Source organism: Seriola dumerili, unplaced genomic scaffold (genome assembly GCF_002260705.1).
Source record: "Seriola dumerili isolate Sdu_G_001 unplaced genomic scaffold, Sdu_1.0 BDQW01000866.1, whole genome shotgun sequence".
In the NCBI taxonomy this organism is placed as follows: Eukaryota; Metazoa; Chordata; class Actinopteri; order Carangiformes; family Carangidae; genus Seriola; species Seriola dumerili.
Window position 1 is genome coordinate 3,701 of NW_019175121.1, and position 16,057 is coordinate 19,757.

The window sequence follows — 16,057 nt, forward strand, 5'->3', positions numbered from 1 at the left end:
AAATTAACCACCTTTAATCAAGGATTCAATGCCCTGAGCGATAAACTTATTCAATAAAACAATAAATCAAATTAGACTGACTCTGAATGAGGAACCTGATTAAAGTCTGATATAGACAAAACTTAATCTCTACCTCAACCTCTGGAAAGAGAAGCTGAAACATAAAGTCATTGAGATAGTTTGAATTTCCTAACCCCGTGGAGGGATGAGGCGGGAAGAGTTGTTAGGATAGCTTTTACTCCATGGCCCTGGCTGTATTTCACACCAACATTGTGCTCATCTCAAATAAACAGACAGAAGCAACAGGCTGTAACGTTTATTAATCGAGAGCAGGCTCTACTTTGTCAAAAAAAAAAATACACAGTAAACATAGTGATTGGGTGATGCAATCCATGTTAGCTATTAAGGCTACTGGTTACAAAGACTGAGTGATCCTTTTTCTTCATCTTACATGCAGTCTGTTGAATAACAAAACTCCTGCAGTTTTCTTTCTGTAGGTTTTATTCACTCCAGTGTGAAACTAGAGTCCAAAATCTGGATGTCTAGGAACAAAGACATCACATACAGTAAACATTTTGAAACACAAAACCCAGAAAAGCAGGAATTAAGTAAAATTGAATAAAATCATTCAATTGATTCTTAAAATTCTCTCAAATACTCTCAGCAACTCTAGCACTCAAGCAGATTCCCTTTAAAAAGACTAGTATAGTGAAGAGGTTTGTCAAATACTTGTACAAAAGAAGGACAACACTGAAATCCTCACTGAGCTGGATTTCTTTTAAAAAAAGAACCTGCACAGTCTGAACTCATTCACATCCACCTGATGTATCACACTGATTTCAAACTGGATTCAACCTGTTTGACAAAACAGCTGTAGCCCTGTATCCTCAACCCTTACCAGTGGACCCTCACTGACCTGCTGCCAGACAATGGTGGTTATGGAGGCTCCTGAGCTGAAGATGGAAAATTTCAGAGGCTTGTTTGTGTGAAGGATCCTAGCTCAGCATGAACACACCAGCAGTTTGGAGAAGGCATAAAAATTTAACTATCATGACTCCAGAAACTGTTGAAACTGCACATTAAAAGATGGAGAGAAATATAGTGTGTTAGCCCTGCTCATCCTGCAATAACTCATTTAAAAACTGAGGGAATTATTGGACAGAGACTGTAATAGAGATTTTGTATTGCTATATAATACATAATAAGAAAACATAATGATTATTATTATTACTTCAGAATAACTGAGGCTCTGATTTCACAAAGTGAGAAAATGTCACAAAAACAAGTCTAATCATAAAAATGTGTAGCATTCTTCAGTGTCAAGCATCTAATATTTAAAAGATCTTACTGTGAAACACAAAGTGTCATTTCTTTGTGATTGTATCAGCATGTTTTTTTTTACATTTCTAGTGCATTTGTATCAAACTTGAGTCATTATCCTAAAAACAACAAGTGGTCAAAGTGTAACTTTATATTCATGTAAAGAAACAAAGTTAACAGTCCAATACTTTGGGACATGCTCCAGATCCATGTCCAGGATGTGTTTAGTCTAGCTCATCACAAAGACTGGACACACAGGGTCCAATAACTCCAAGTCTGTTTGATTTCTGTCTTGTTACATGTTAACATGTTGTATGTTTATTGAACAGGTGAACAAATGTGGTCTAGTGGCAGTTAGCACTGGAGCTGTGTGTTGAGTAATAACCAGAGTGACTGAACGCAGCTTTGAACTGTTAGCTAGTTACATACAGACAGACTTGAATTTGTTGACCGTAGACTTTCTTGTGATGGTGCTAAGATAGCTTTCAGTCTTTGTGATGACAGGCTAATCTACCTCTGTCCTGGAGGAGCAGAAATCAACCTGACGGATATCTTCTACTCAGACTCAGTACAAGTCAGGGACCATGATTTATATAAAGGGTATATTTAGTCATCTCAGTGTACGATATGGTAGAGTGTAACATTGTCATGTTCTACAGTGTTTATAACTCAGTTTTACTGTATAATGTGATAGAGTGTAACGTTATAAAGGACCTGGTGGCCATTGTTCCAGGCATATAGCGCTCTGTCTCGAGGATTGTAGTCAAGCATGGACAGGTGGCTGTATTTATTAGTGAGAGGAATGTCGATGTACTCATACGTGGAGGAGTTAGTGGAGTAAGCATAGTACACTTTGGTTCCACCTGAGTAGCCATTAGTAACATAAAGCGTTCCACAGATCATGAATGCCTCGCCAGCGCTGCGTTTCGGATGGTTTGTGGTCCAGCTGCGGATGATCTGCAGAGTGTTTGGGTTTAACTGGCTAAGGACGATATTTCCAGCATTCTGATTAGTGGCGTACACAGCCCAGAGCCCCCCCTCATCAACCATCAAGTCGATATCTGAGTGCCCCCCCCAGGAATAATGGTACATGTTGTTGTAGCCAGCGAAGTCGAGCTGTCGGGAGCGGCTGATGAGTGATGTGCTGAAGTCAAACTTGATGATGGTGTGACTCTGGAACTTGTTGAAGTAAATGGATCCATTATAAACGACCTGACCGGTACCGGACCAGGGGTGAGGCAGGCGGTGAGAAGTGAAGTTATCTGTCGTCATGAAGTCATACATCGACTGATACTCCCTAACAAAGCGGTTGTTATGGTAACCATCCATATACCACACCTAGGGGAAGAAACCAAATAAATGATGTAAAAATAATCAAAACATGTATAAAGACGAACTTTTTCTGTTTGCTGTTAATGGGATTCATAACTTTGTTCAACAAAATATAGAAATTTTATTTTACTATAATGTTAATTCATAAATGTTGTTGTACTCTAGTCTCAGTCAGATGTGGGCAGTTTACAGTACATTTACTTGAGTACCCTAGTTAATAAGCCTAACCATAACCCTTCAAAGTGACTCCAGTTCACTGCAGGTGACACACCTGACACAACCCCATATCATCAAACACCTGTGACCCAAGTGTGTCTCCTCCATAAAGAAGTTATTCTCCTGACAGACAAATTAAAACCAGAACATTCAAACATACAAGGGATCCCACATTTCCCATAATGCATCTGGATAGTGTCTTTCATTAGAGTTATCCAGCCTCATCAAACATCGTCTCTAAACTCAGATAAAAGTGCCTGTTGTGCTGTTGTTGTTAATATGTTGTGATGTCACATTACGTTTTATTATTGTATTGTCATGTTGCTGTTGCTGTTGTTGTTGTTGTTGACACTCACTCTGTTGTCTCCAGCTGGGGCCAGTGGGTCAGTCATCCACGATCCAAACCTGGACCCAGACGTCTTGATGGTGATTGGCTCAGAGATTCCTGTCAGTTTCCCACAGGCTGAAACACAAACACAGAAAACAAAAACACTGTTATATTATACTTATAGACTTCCTTCAGGGAAGTCTTCTGACCCAGATCTGCTAATAACATGTCTCTTCCTCATCGTCTTCATCGTCTCCTTGAGCCCTACACATTTCCTGTTTGTGATGTTTTATGTTCACTCTGTGACATCACATCTGGGTTCAGTGTTCACTAAATATCTGTGTTGCCTCACCCAGCCTCTGCATGCAGGCCCTCAGTCGGTCCTCCAGGCTCATCACTCGGCTGTGCAGGTCCTGGTAGTCCAGTCCTCCCAGTTGTTCCTGCAGCGATCCCAGGAGCTCCGTCACATTTGCTGCCTCCTCCTTAAACTGTCGGACCAGCAGAGCATCGGCCTTGTAGGTCTCCAGGACTGGGATCAGAGGACGCAGCTCCTCCATCTTTGCCTTGATAGACTGAGACAGAGACATGGTCACAGAAGAGTGGATGATGAACACAGAGATTATTGAACCTGTTCCAATGTGCTGACACTTTCAGCATCATTACATGAGATATGATAACCAGAGTTTATATAGAGATGTTGAGCGGTAGCTTAAGAGATGATGTCATGTTCAGGCTGAGCTGCTGATTGGTCACTCTCACAAAGTGGACGGTACCTTGTACTGTCTGGCGATGTTGGTCTCGTGTCCGTCCTCCACCAGTTTGAATTTGTTTTCCAGACTTTTCAGCTGAACTTCCATTTTCTCCACAAACTGAAGATCTCTCTGAGTCCGCTGGTCCAGGACCTCGATGGACTGACTCATGTTCTGCACCTGGAAGACATACTGCAGTTATCAGTACTACAGTACTACTGCCACTGTGCTTGTACCTTCAGTTAATCTGCTGTTACCACAGTCAGAGGTACCAGCAGTAGTATTGTGATAATAATACAAGTAATACTGTCAGTACTACTGCTGTCATTAGTACTGTAGTAGTACTATCAGCTAAAGTATTTTGGTACCTTTTCCAGCAGCTGTCTGAGCTGTTTGGTTCGAGCATCTCTGGAACAGACCGTCTGCTGAGGAGCAACCACCGTACAAACACATCGACCTTCAGAGTCCTGAGCTGAACTATACACCTGCCAGCCCTCCTCAGGGGCTGAAGGACCCACCTGTCACACAGGAAGTAGGATTACAGCAGCACAGACTTACTATCATCAAGTAACAACACTCAGTCAGTCAGTCAGTCATCACTTAGTCAGTCAAACAGACAGACAGTTTTGATTTGTAGGTTTTAGTTTCATGGATTCAAGGCAAGCGCTGACTTTTCATCTTTCCTCTTATTTCTTGTCCATGTTCAGCTGTAGAAGATTCTGTCACATCCATTCAATGATTTGTCCAATGCACTTGTTCAGTGAATGTAAGGGACTGTAGTCATTTGGTGACACTGTTACATAGAGTTGTGTGTCATCTGCATAGTTATGGTACGAGAAGATATAAAATTAGGGGGAGCCTGTAGATGTTGAATAGAAGAGGCCTTAGGATGGAGCCATGAGGTACTCCACATGATTTTTACCACCTGACACATAGTAGTCCCTGTCTTGTAAATATGAATTGAACCAATTCAGCCAGAGTCCCGCCCACTCTCCCAGTCTGGAGCAGTGTCTTATAGTCAATCGTGTCAAATGCAGCAATGACCCAATAATACAAAACCTACATTTTTGATGCATCGCATCTCAGGTCGATGTTTAAAACTTTAACTAGCACAGTCTCTGTTGTGTTGTGGTGTGGACCCTGGGGGGGTTTAGGGATCTAACCCAGGAGCTACAACAGTTCTTCCTTAACACTGATGTCTGTAGAGTCAGACATCAGTGATTAAAATCATCCACTGTGTATGAAGTACAAAGAGGAGAGAACACAAGAGAAACAGTGTAATTTCACCAAGGTACAGTATGAATGGAATAGAAACAGTATATGAATAGAATAGAAACCGTGTATGAATAGAACAGAGTAGAATAGTATAGAATAAGAGCAGTATATGAATAGAATAGAATATAAGCAGTATATGAATAGAATAGAAGCAGTATATGAATAGAATAGAATAGAATAGAAGCAGTATATGAATAGAATAGAACAGAATAGAAGCAGGGTAAATAATAGATGTTTACCAGGGTAAATTGTGATCCGAGGAGCAGCAGCAGCAGAAAAGCATTGAGCAGATTTTCTTCAGACTCCATCTGTTTCTCCTCAAACAACAAATATCCACTGCCTCCTGGTTATCTGTTAACCTGCTAATTAACCTGCTGGTTTATCTGTTTATTAATTTGGTTGTTAACCTGGTTTAATCTGTTCATCTGTTGTCTTTCTCTCCTCCTCCTTCCTCTCTCGTTCTTCTCTGATTCGACACCAAAAATCAGCCGAGTGGAAACAAGATCCTCCAGCTCACTGGGGGTGTGTGTGTGTGTGTGTGTGTGATGATGATGATGTCACAGCCTGGCTGGTGAACAGATCTGAGCAGCAGAAGGAGGAGCTGTCCATGATGCTGAGAGAGAGAGAGAGAGAGAGAGAGCGAGAGCGTGTGTGTGTGTGTGTGTGTGTGTGTGCAGGAAGCCATTTGGCCTCAGGCAGTAAAATGTCGGCTCAACACTGATAGAAACAATAAAACATCTTTATTTTATCACAGATGTTTAAAATGAAAACTAATAGTATTTCATGTCTGTCATCCAGGTCATGGTATCATCATGGAAACGTCGTAAACCTCAAGCATGTCCAGTTGCCTTTGTATAGCTCTAAGAGATTTTTTATTTTATGAACAGTGTTTATGGATGACACATTTAAATAAACATAATGTTTTATTGCAGTGAATCGTGGTGTCGGAGTAATTTAAACATGACATTGTCTGTGTGTTGCATGAAATTAAAAACTTGTTAATATCTCATATCTAATATTGTGGTAATGCTGTGGTCAGGGTTAGAGAGGTTTAGTTGAAGGTGGCGTTCCTTCATCATGTGGATATGTCACAGAGACAGTCGTCTGACGAAAACCACAGGTATAGCTGGGTGTTTTCTGCATAGTAGTGATATGGCAAGACATGCTAGTGGATAACTGGACCTAAGGAGATGGTGTGTATTACGAAGAGGAGGGGTCCCAGTACTGATCCTTGGGGGACTCCAGTGGGGAGGGGATGGGATAATGACGCAAGTCATGATACTAAAGGAGAGACAGAGAGAGAGGACTCAAACCAAGAAAGGACTTTAGTGAGATGCCCTTGTCAGAGACAACAGACAGCAGGAAGATTCACTGAGAGTCCAGCAAGACCAGGACCAAGGACTGAGCTGCAGCTTCAGTCGCAGACAACAGAGCTGTTTCAAACAGACTGACCTGGATCAAAGAGGTTGTTATGAGAGAGTAAACTTTTTTACACCTAGATAAGAATGGAAGTAACAAAGTAACATGGACAGTTGTCACAGATCACGTGTGGAAGATGTAACTTGGAGGAGTTTTGTGGAAAAGCGATCTATCTCACGTCGTAGGTCAACTCCCAGTCAGAGGTTTGACACGTCGTTCTCAGTGAGAGGAGATGAACATGTGGTAGGTCGACTACCTGTTAGACATGTGGGCCCATGTTAGAGAATAAGAGAGGAGGGGGTGAGGTGCTGACCTGGGGGTGCAGAGATCGCATGTGAGCGAAGTGGAGAGTAACTGGTTGTCTTTGAGAAGTTCGGCTGATGGTTGCCATCTTTTCAGCAGCTGAGAGGTTTGTTTGTATGGTGGGGGTGGAGGAGGACTGACAGTCCTGGAGGTCAGCAGGTCACTGCTGCTCTGAGATCAGATGGTGTCAGTCAACCATGTGTGATGCAGGTCAGAGCGAGCAGAGTGAGGTCAGTGATGAGGTCAGTGATGTCACAGAGTCTCTCTGATGTGATGAGGAAACAGAAGGTGGAGCTGAGGTTAGAATGGAGGGTAACTGAAACCAGAGGAGGTGGATAGATGGCAAAGACTGACCCTCTGAGTGATGTCATCATGACTTCATCAGGTCATCCTTCATCTGACCTCTGACTACTCTAACTGTGTGTTTGTATTTATTTTCAGGATGAGGTTTTGTTCATGATATCATGTCAGAACTATTATCATTGGTATTATTAACAGTAATGTGTCAGTGAGATGTAGATGACAATGATGAAGATGTGGGATGAAGCAGAGTGAGAGTTGGTCTAAAATAAAGAAGTGTGAAATGAATCTTGCTGCTTCACAGGAGACGTTCACACATTTAAATAATTAATATCAGCAGGAGGGAAACACAAACTGTTGTTGTATTATTATTATTATTATTATTATTAATACATATTACATATTATATCCATGTTTGTCTGACTCATGTTCAGATCAAGCGTGTCCTGCAGCAGCAGTTTGATCAGATTCTATTCAGGAACTTTAGATTCAACCAATCAGATTTAACGGATGATCAGGTGAAAGGTGAGAGGTCACAGAAATGAAGGTGTTTCAGTCTGAATGAGACAAAGAAGAAAAAACAGACAAGGAGAAAAAAAACTTTAAATTAATCATCATTTTCCTCATTTGGTCGTCATGGAAACAAAATCTCAATCTGCAGGCAACAGTGTGCATGTGTGTCAGATGGTCCTCAGTAGGGTTTAGGACACACACACACACACACACACACACACACACACACACACACACACACACACACACACACACACACACACACACACTGAGTCTATTGGACATGAATCAAGATTTCAGTGAGGGAAGAAGAAACGAGGCGTTCAGGAGCATGTTGTTATTTAACTATGGTAATGATGGGTTACTATGGCGATAAGTAATGAAAGTATTTCCACAGCAGGCTGTACAGTGTTCCAGTGTAACTATAAAGACATGTTAATGTTGTTTAAACTTTCTGTTAAAGACACTCTCACTCTGAACCATCACTTAAGATTTTCTTACTTTTATTTTCTCTCTCATTTGGATGTCAGCTCTTTCTTTACTTATTTCCATCTTGGTCATTGCTTCGGTTGCCATAGTGATACAAATGATGGAGGCTGGATCTGTTCTCCTGCGTGGCTGTGGAAACCATCACTCTGCTCTTCTCCACAGACATGTTGAAGCCATGATCGCGGTACATCCCACTCTGAAGCATGGCCTCCGAAAACTGACGGGAGGTCACTTTAAACTGAGTCTGAAACACAAACAACACCGCTGACATCACACACACAGAACTGAGAGACTGTCCCTTTAAACTGAGTCTGACACACTGTTGTCATGGCAACTGCACAGGATAAAATGGTGAAGTCTAATTAAATATTATCAGACCTGAGTCTCAACGTCTCTCTCTCTACCTGTTTGTCTCTCTCTCTACCTGTTTGTCTCTGTCTCTACCCGTCTCTCTCTCTCTCTCTCTACCTGTCTGTCTCTACCTGTCTCTCTCTCACCTGTATGTCATGAACGGTAGGCCTCTTGCTGCCATACATTTGATTCGATGTTCGATATAAAGGATGATTCGTTTTCTGACTGAAACACAAACAGATAAAACAAGTTTTATAGTCAAGTATTAGTCACAGTAGTAACAGTCGTAGTAACAGTAGTAGTTGCAGTAGTAGTGGTAGTAGTATTGACAGTAACACCAGTACTAGTAAAATTAGTACCAGCTTAATCAATACTAACTGTATCACAACAGCAGCACCGATTTACATTACATTAATCAATATAGAAGTATTAGCTTGTATCAGTTAGCAGTAGTAGTAGTTAGTAGTAAGAGTAGTAGTAGTTAGTAGTAACAGTAGTAGTAGCAGCAGTGCAGATTTACTACATTAATCATTGCAGTAAAAGTACTAGCATGTATCAGTTAGAAGTAGCAGTAGTATTTAATTACTAACAGTACTGCGTTCTGCTGTATCAGTGAACAGATAACTTACAAGTTTAACTAACAGTATAAAGTTGTAATAGTGTACCTGTAACCATGGAAACAGTCAGGGTTGTTGAACCTGTGTGGTAGGTCTGGATCTGTCCTGTAAACGTTGCAGGTCTGAACTCTTTGATCTTCCATGACTGACTGCTCAAAACACAACACAGCTGTTACCATGGAGATATGGTGGGGGTGGGTCTCCACTGCTCAAAACACAACACAGCTGTTACCATGGAGACCCCCCCCCGCCCTATCTCCCTGGTAACAGCTGTGTTGTGTTTTGAGCAGTCAGTGGGCAGTGATGGAGGGGCCTCACTGCCCACTGACTCCTCCTCCTCTGTGTGTGTGTGTGTGTGTGTGTGTGTCTCTCTATTGTTGTGAGGACATTTTGGCCACTCACAACTTCAAAGGGCTGTTTATGGTTTAAGACCTGGTTTTAGGGTGTCAATCAGGTTTAGGTTCAGGTTCAGGTTCAGGTTCCGGTGCGGGTCCATGTGTCCAGCTGTGCCCTGAAGACTCTGCCCTGTGACTGAAGAAAAACTTTTCATTAGAGATAAATTAGTGTAATTATAAATGAGTCTAAAGTGTGAAACACTCACTGTTTTGTCATTGACAAGCAGGTGATGTCATTGTAACCTGCACATCACCTTCCCCTTTAGTAGGGTTCCTATACTGCTGATCTTGGCTTAGACCTCACAGTTCAATATGATTACAGGTTTCCTCAGGTTTTAGGTTCACTGTTCACTAGGTTCAGTAAGGAGATTGTAAGAGGAGAGGCATAAGACCTCCAACCCACACAACCACTGACTCAGTAGAAAAAGATGGAGAATGTATTTATGAAAATATCATATCATGGCATATCACTTCTCAGATACCTTTCTCGTATATATTAAAGTACCTCTTCAAAAGAACAAGATTGTTTGACCCAAATCTTTAACTCAAAATACCATAAAACAGGATAAACACAAATGAATGGTTCACCAAAATTTGTAGTGGTTAGAAAATAAAAGAATATCCAATTCTCAGTGCTTCATACACAAATTAAATGTATCCACCAGTGGACCAAAATACCTTTATGTTTCAGTTATCAGTTCAATTCAGTTTTAGTTTTTCCCTTTAATTTCAGTCTCTCTTGGCTTCAAGAACAAAAAAATGACCTGAGATCTCAGTGGAAAAAGTACCAAAGAAAAATAGAATAATTCTCCTCAGGTTGAGTTCCTTTGATTTGGTCCCTACTGTCCCTTGGACTGGCACAACCCACACTTGTCAGCGTCCTGACAAGATGAAGGCATCCACAACAGTGATGGTGATCTGGACTAGAAGACGAAGCAGCTCCACGGTGTCACAGATAGGATCGTCCGGGGGTGCAACAGTTAAAACAGTCTGTATTTTCTGGTTTTCACTATCCATTGTTTTAGAGTTACCAGAATTAAATTTGCATAAACACAGAATTAAACTTTAACTATAATAAACATATGAACTAAATTATCTCTTTTATGTACACACACTTTTCAAATAAACTCACATATCCAGTCAATTTATATTTTATAATACACACATCAGTTTAAACACATTCCAATTAAGCACAAACTGTCCCATGTGTTATCTCAGGCTACAGCAGCAGCTAGTGACAGTTAGCTTAGCGCTAGGCCGCAATGCGGCCGAGAGCCATTAGCGGCTAAAAAACTCAGCAGCATCAACTAAGTTTTGTTTCCACCACATCACACAAATATATCCTGACTGGTTTTAAGCTCTACATGTATTTCAAGGTAAAACAACACACCAGTAAATTATTTAGGAGCAAAACATTGATGCTAACTCACCAGGATACTCCGGTAATTAGAAGAAAACACCCGCCAGAGTTTCTCACGTGCTCCTCTTTCCACAGCGACCCTGCAGCTTGCGGCAGTTCTCTCTCTCTCTGGCGATACGCCAGTTCAACTTATCTGAATTATTTCACTCTTTCCAACAAAGACAACCATGTCTGCGTCGCGTACGCTGCATGATTGAGGGGAGACTGGATACTTCTCTGCACGCTGCCGTCTAGCTGACCTGCTTGTGATGCATTCAGGGAACATCAGTAATTTACAGGGTTTACCGATTATCTGCATAAGTGGCATTTAGGGAAATCTATAACTGAAGCTACAGAAAATAACCTGGGTTACATCATCATGGCCCAATCAGCAGTGGATGGACTCACTAACTGGTCATCAAACTCATCACCTTATGATCAGGTACATTTATTTATTTAGTCACATCTGATGTTTAAGAGAGTTCAACTCATCAAACATATAAACTGATCAGGTTTTAAACAACAATGTGACTCGTTATTAAATGTAAAATCTCACCTGCTGATGTTTCACACAGAAAGTGTTCATCAATCAAACATCTGATTTCTTTCTTTCTAAAAAATACATTCAGTCAGACATTTAAAGATGAGTCCAGGTTCAGGTTCAGACCGGACTTTGATATGGTCTCTGATGCTGTTGAAGAGGATGCTGATGACAAAAGTTTTTAATCTGATGTTCATTCAGCATTTAAACAGAGTTCATGTTAAATATGATCAATGACACCTGTCTATACCTGAGTAGCTGACAGGAAGTAACTGCTGCAGTGCTGAATGAAGACAGCTGACTGTTTGATTCAGAAGGTACTTTATTTTGAAAGTTTAACATACAGGAAGTTGAAAAGAGCGTGATCAGCCATCTCACATCTCAATAAATAAAAAAAACAAGAAATAACTGATCAATATCTCACTATAAAATAAAAATTTCACATTTCACACAATCAATCAATAACATGATCATGGATCAACAAGCCTGGGGCGGGGCAGGGGAGCAGCGGGCGGAGCTAATACAGTCTGGTTAAATCTGACGGGCGGGGTAAATATCAGCAGGTTTACAGGGGGCGGGGCTACACCTGTGCAGCTACAGTTTATATTTACAGTCTTCACTCATTAATCTTCAGTTTAACATTTTTAAATTTTTAAACTGTTTAACTTTCAAACTTTTTAAGCCATCCTTTCTTTTTTTACTGTCCTGACTACACCCACAGTGATGTCACAGTGTACAGACACACCCTGTAGGACACAGTGACATCACTGCTGTGACGTTCAGTTTTTCTTCAATCTTTAAAGGTTCAGCCGACAGGAAGGATTGTCCACTCTAACGAAGCCAATTACCTTTTCCTTCCAATTCAACATTTTTACACACTTTGATTTTAAAGATCTCAGGTCAGTGAATCTGAAAAACATTCCAACTGATACATGACAGACTTCTACTGATCAATATCTGATCAATGTGGGACCCGTCTAATATCTAACCTGACTTCTACTGATCATCACCTCAGATAGTTAACAACTATGACCTGTCTAATGTCTGATCTGTGTGTGTGTGTGTGTGTGTGTGTGTGTGTGTGTGTGTGTGTGTGTGTGTGTGTGTGTGACCTGTCTAATGTCTGATCTGTGTGTTGGACCTTATCTAATATATGATCTTACATTGAGTTCTTTGTTTTCGCCCATCACATCAGCTGATTGGTCAGATATCTGAAGAACTGTCCAATGAAAAGCTTTTACCAGATTTCCTCTGAGCTCTTTACATCACTTCCTGTGGCGAGATGTCCTCAAGGGTCGATTACTGCGCTAGACTAGACGGCTACTCTGCACAAAGCCTACAAGATACAGACAGACAGGCAGAGAGAGAGACAGGTAAATAGACAGGTAGAGAGAGACAGACAGGTGGAGAAGGAGATAGGTAGATAGACAGGTAGAGAGAGACAGACAGGTATGTTAGAGCAGGTAGAGTGTGGCAGGAGGTCAGACTGCAGACAACTACACTAACTACACTCTGATCGTACGGCTCATATTTCATGTTAATAAAAATCCTACTTCTGCGAGTGTGTAATAAATTAATAATAATAATAATAATAATTATAGTTAATAGCAATGAAAGAAAATGAATGATGTCTCAGAGAGAAAAGTTTGAACCTTTAAAACATTCAAAGGTCAGAAGTTTGTTTCTGTGACCTTCAGACAAATGAGCCATTTGAAAACACTGACTTGGACTCTGAGAATGAGATGGATGTTTTACAGACTAAGTGATCATTCAATTAACTGATCTCATTAATGATCAATGAAAACAAAATGTTAGTAGTAAGTAGTGATGTTTTGGAGATAAAGTTTTCAGGTGAAGATGAAGTGAAGCTGAAAAAAACATAAAAACGTAAGTGATCAATAACTGATTGAATAATGCTTTTATGTTCTCAGGTGATCCAGGAAATAGATTATATTTATTATTCATTCAGTTCTGATGAAACTGGGAAGATTAAAGGCCGAAGACACTGTTGACTTGACCAATGTTGTACCTGTCTCTCTCTGTCTCTCTCTGTCTGTCTCTCTGTCTGTCTCTCTCTGTCTCTCTCTCTCTCTCTCTCTCTCTCTCTCTCTCTCTCTCTCTCTCTCTCTCTCTCTCTCTCTCTCTCTCTCTCTCTCTCTCTCTCTCTCTCTCTCTCTCTCTCTCTCTCTCTCTCTCTCTCTCTCTCTCTCTCTCTCTCTCTCTCTCTCTCTCTCTCTCTCTCTCTCTCTCTCTCTCTCTCTCTCTCTCTCTCTCTCTCTCTCTCTCTCTCTCTCTCTCTCTCTCTCTCTCTCTCTCTCTCTCTCTCTCTCTCTCTCTCTCTCTCTCTCTCTCTCTCTCTCTCTCTCTCTCTCTCTCTCTCTCTCTCTCTCTCTCTCTCTCTCTCTCTCTCTCTCTCTCTCTCTCTCTCTCTCTCTCTCTCTCTCTCTCTCTCTCTCTCTCTCTCTCTCTCTCTCTCTCTCTCTCTCTCTCTCTCTCTCTCTCTCTCTCTCTCTCTCTCTCTCTCTCTCTCTCTCTCTCTCTCTCTCTCTCTCTCTCTCTCTCTCTCTCTCTCTCTCTCTCTCTCTCTCTCTCTCTCTCTCTCTCTCTCTCTCTCTCTCTCTCTCTCTCTCTCTCTCTCTCTCTCTCTCTCTCTCTCTCTCTCTCTCTCTCTCTCTCTCTCTCTCTCTCTCTCTCTCTCTCTCTCTCTCTCTCTCTCTCTCTCTCTCTGTCTCTCTCTGTCTGTCTCTCTCTCTGGCTGTCTCTCTGGCTGTCTCTCTGTCTGTCTCTGTCTGTCTCTCTCTGTCTCTCTCTCTCTCTCTCTCTCTCTCTCTCTCTCTCTCTCTCTCTCTCTCTCTCTCTCTCTCTCTCTCTCTCTCTCTCTCTCTCTCTCTCTCTCTCTCTCTCTCTCTCTCTCTCTCTCTCTCTCTCTCTCTCTCTCTCTCTCTCTCTCTCTCTCTCTCTCTCTCTCTCTCTCTCTCTCTCTCTCTCTCTCTCTCTCTCTCTCTCTCTCTCTCTCTCTCTCTCTCTCTCTCTCTCTCTCTCTCTCTCTCTCTCTCTCTCTCTCTCTCTCTCTCTCTCTCTCTCTCTCTCTCTCTCTCTCTCTCTCTCTCTCTCTCTCTCTCTCTCTCTCTCTCTCTCTCTCTCTCTCTCTCTCTCTCTCTCTCTCTCTCTCTCTCTCTCTCTCTCTCTCTCTCTCTCTCTCTCTCTCTCTCTCTCTCTCTCTCTCTCTCTCTCTCTCTCTCTCTCTCTCTCTCTCTCTCTCTCTCTCTCTCTCTCTCTCTCTCTCTCTCTCTCTCTCTCTCTCTCTCTCTCTCTCTCTCTCTCTCTCTCTCTCTCTCTCTCTCTCTCTCTCTCTCTCTCTCTCTCTCTCTCTCTCTCTCTCTCTCTCTCTCTCTCTCTCTCTCTCTCTCTCTCTCTCTCTCTCTCTCTCTCTCTCTCTCTCTCTCTCTCTCTCTCTCTCTCTCTCTCTCTCTCTCTCTCTCTCTCTCTCTCTCTCTCTCTCTCTCTCTCTCTCTCTCTCTCTCTCTCTCTCTCTCTCTCTCTCTCTCTCTCTCTCTCTCTCTCTCTCTCTCTCTCTCTCTCTCTCTCTCTCTCTCTCTCTCTCTCTCTCTCTCTCTCTCTCTCTCTCTCTCTCTCTCTCTCTCTCTCTCTCTCTCTCTCTCTCTCTCTCTCTCTCTCTCTCTCTCTCTCTCTCTCTCTCTCTCTCTCTCTCTCTCTCTCTCTCTCTCTCTCTCTCTCTCTCTCTCTCTCTCTCTCTCTCTCTCTCTCTCTCTCTCTCTCTCTCTCTCTCTCTCTCTCTCTCTCTCTCTCTCTCTCTCTCTCTCTCTCTCTCTCTCTCTCTCTCTCTCTCTCTCTCTCTCTCTCTCTCTCTCTCTCTCTCTCTCTCTCTCTCTCTCTCTCTCTCTCTCTCTCTCTCTCTCTCTCTCTCTCTCTCTCTCTCTCTCTCTCTCTCTCTCTCTCTCTCTCTCTCTCTCTCTCTCTCTCTCTCTCTCTCTCTCTCTCTCTCTCTCTCTCTCTCTCTCTCTCTCTCTCTCTCTCTCTCTCTCTCTCTCTCTCTCTCTCTCTCTCTCTCTCTCTCTCTCTCTCTCTCTCTCTCTCTCTCTCTCTCTCTCTCTCTCTCTCTCTCTCTCTCTCTCTCTCTCTCTCTCTCTCTCTCTCTCTCTCTCTCTCTCTCTCTCTCTCTCTCTCTCTCTCTCTCTCTCTCTCTCTCTCTCTCTCTCTCTCTCTCTCTCTCTCTCTCTCTCTCTCTCTCTCTCTCTCTCTCTCTCTCTCTCTCTCTCTCTCTCTCTCTCTCTCTCTCTCTCTCTCTCTCTCTCTCTCTCTCTCTCTCTCTCTCTCTCTCTCTCTCTCTCTCTCTCTCTCTCTCTCTCTCTCTCTCTCTCTCTCTCTCTCTCTCTCTCTCTCTCTCTCTCTCTCTCTCTCTCTCTCTCTCTCTCTCTCTCTCTCTCTCTCTCTCTCTCTCTCTCTCTCTCTCTCTCTCTCTCTCTCTCTCTCTCTCTCTCTCTCTCTC

General features: G+C 42.2%; 3 protein-coding genes across 3 annotated transcripts in view; all 3 read right to left on the reverse strand.

Annotated features, from left to right (window-relative positions):
* Positions 1–300: 300 nt before the first annotated feature.
* On the reverse strand, positions 301–5,723 carry LOC111237457 (noelin-like). The gene is made up of 6 exons (XM_022766560.1): positions 5,460–5,723; positions 4,314–4,463; positions 3,970–4,125; positions 3,549–3,768; positions 3,225–3,331; positions 301–2,658 (listed from the first exon to the last, which is right to left on the reverse strand). Exons 1-6 carry the CDS (start codon positions 5,526–5,528, stop codon positions 1,996–1,998), a joined length of 1,365 nt encoding a protein of 454 aa, XP_022622281.1. The 5' UTR covers positions 5,529–5,723; the 3' UTR covers positions 301–1,995.
* Positions 5,724–7,607: 1,884 nt separating this feature from the next.
* Positions 7,608–9,628, reverse strand: cunh9orf116 (chromosome unknown C9orf116 homolog). Its single transcript, XM_022766561.1, has 5 exons — positions 9,615–9,628; positions 9,261–9,361; positions 8,742–8,820; positions 8,257–8,488; positions 7,608–7,799 (listed from the first exon to the last, which is right to left on the reverse strand). Exons 2-4 carry the CDS (start codon positions 9,353–9,355, stop codon positions 8,294–8,296), a joined length of 369 nt encoding a protein of 122 aa, XP_022622282.1. The 5' UTR covers positions 9,356–9,361; positions 9,615–9,628; the 3' UTR covers positions 7,608–7,799; positions 8,257–8,293.
* A 3,083-nt stretch (positions 9,629–12,711) lies between these two features.
* LOC111237455 (formin-binding protein 1-like) overlaps positions 12,712–16,057 on the reverse strand; it is a 15,614-nt gene continuing 12,268 nt past the window's right edge. Inside the window, exon 17 of the mRNA XM_022766556.1 lies at positions 12,712–12,883. Coding sequence (XP_022622277.1) covers positions 12,855–12,883 — 29 coding nt within the window. The 3' untranslated portion in view covers positions 12,712–12,854. The remainder of the gene's footprint in view (positions 12,884–16,057) is intronic.

What these genes read in the sequence shown, in the direction of transcription:
- LOC111237457 (XM_022766560.1), bottom strand. Translation starts at nt 5,528, where the DNA reads ATGGAGTCTGAAGAAAATCTGCTCAATGCTTTTCTGCTGCTGCTGCTC. An exon ending in TCGGATCACAATTTACCCTG is followed by an intron (nt 4,464 to 5,459) that starts GTAAACATCTAT and finishes CCTGTGTGACAG; the next exon opens with GTGGGTCCTTCAGCCCCTGA. An exon ending in ACATCGCCAGACAGTACAAG is followed by an intron (nt 3,769 to 3,969) that starts GTACCGTCCACT and finishes TCTCTGTCTCAG; the next exon opens with TCTATCAAGGCAAAGATGGA.
- cunh9orf116 (XM_022766561.1), bottom strand. Translation starts at nt 9,355, where the DNA reads ATGGAAGATCAAAGAGTTCAGACCTGCAACGTTTACAGGACAGATCCA. An exon ending in GACTGTTTCCATGGTTACAG is followed by an intron (nt 8,821 to 9,260) that starts GTACACTATTAC and finishes TTTGTGTTTCAG; the next exon opens with TCAGAAAACGAATCATCCTT. An exon ending in CTACCGTTCATGACATACAG is followed by an intron (nt 8,489 to 8,741) that starts GTGAGAGAGAGA and finishes TTTGTGTTTCAG; the next exon opens with ACTCAGTTTAAAGTGACCTC.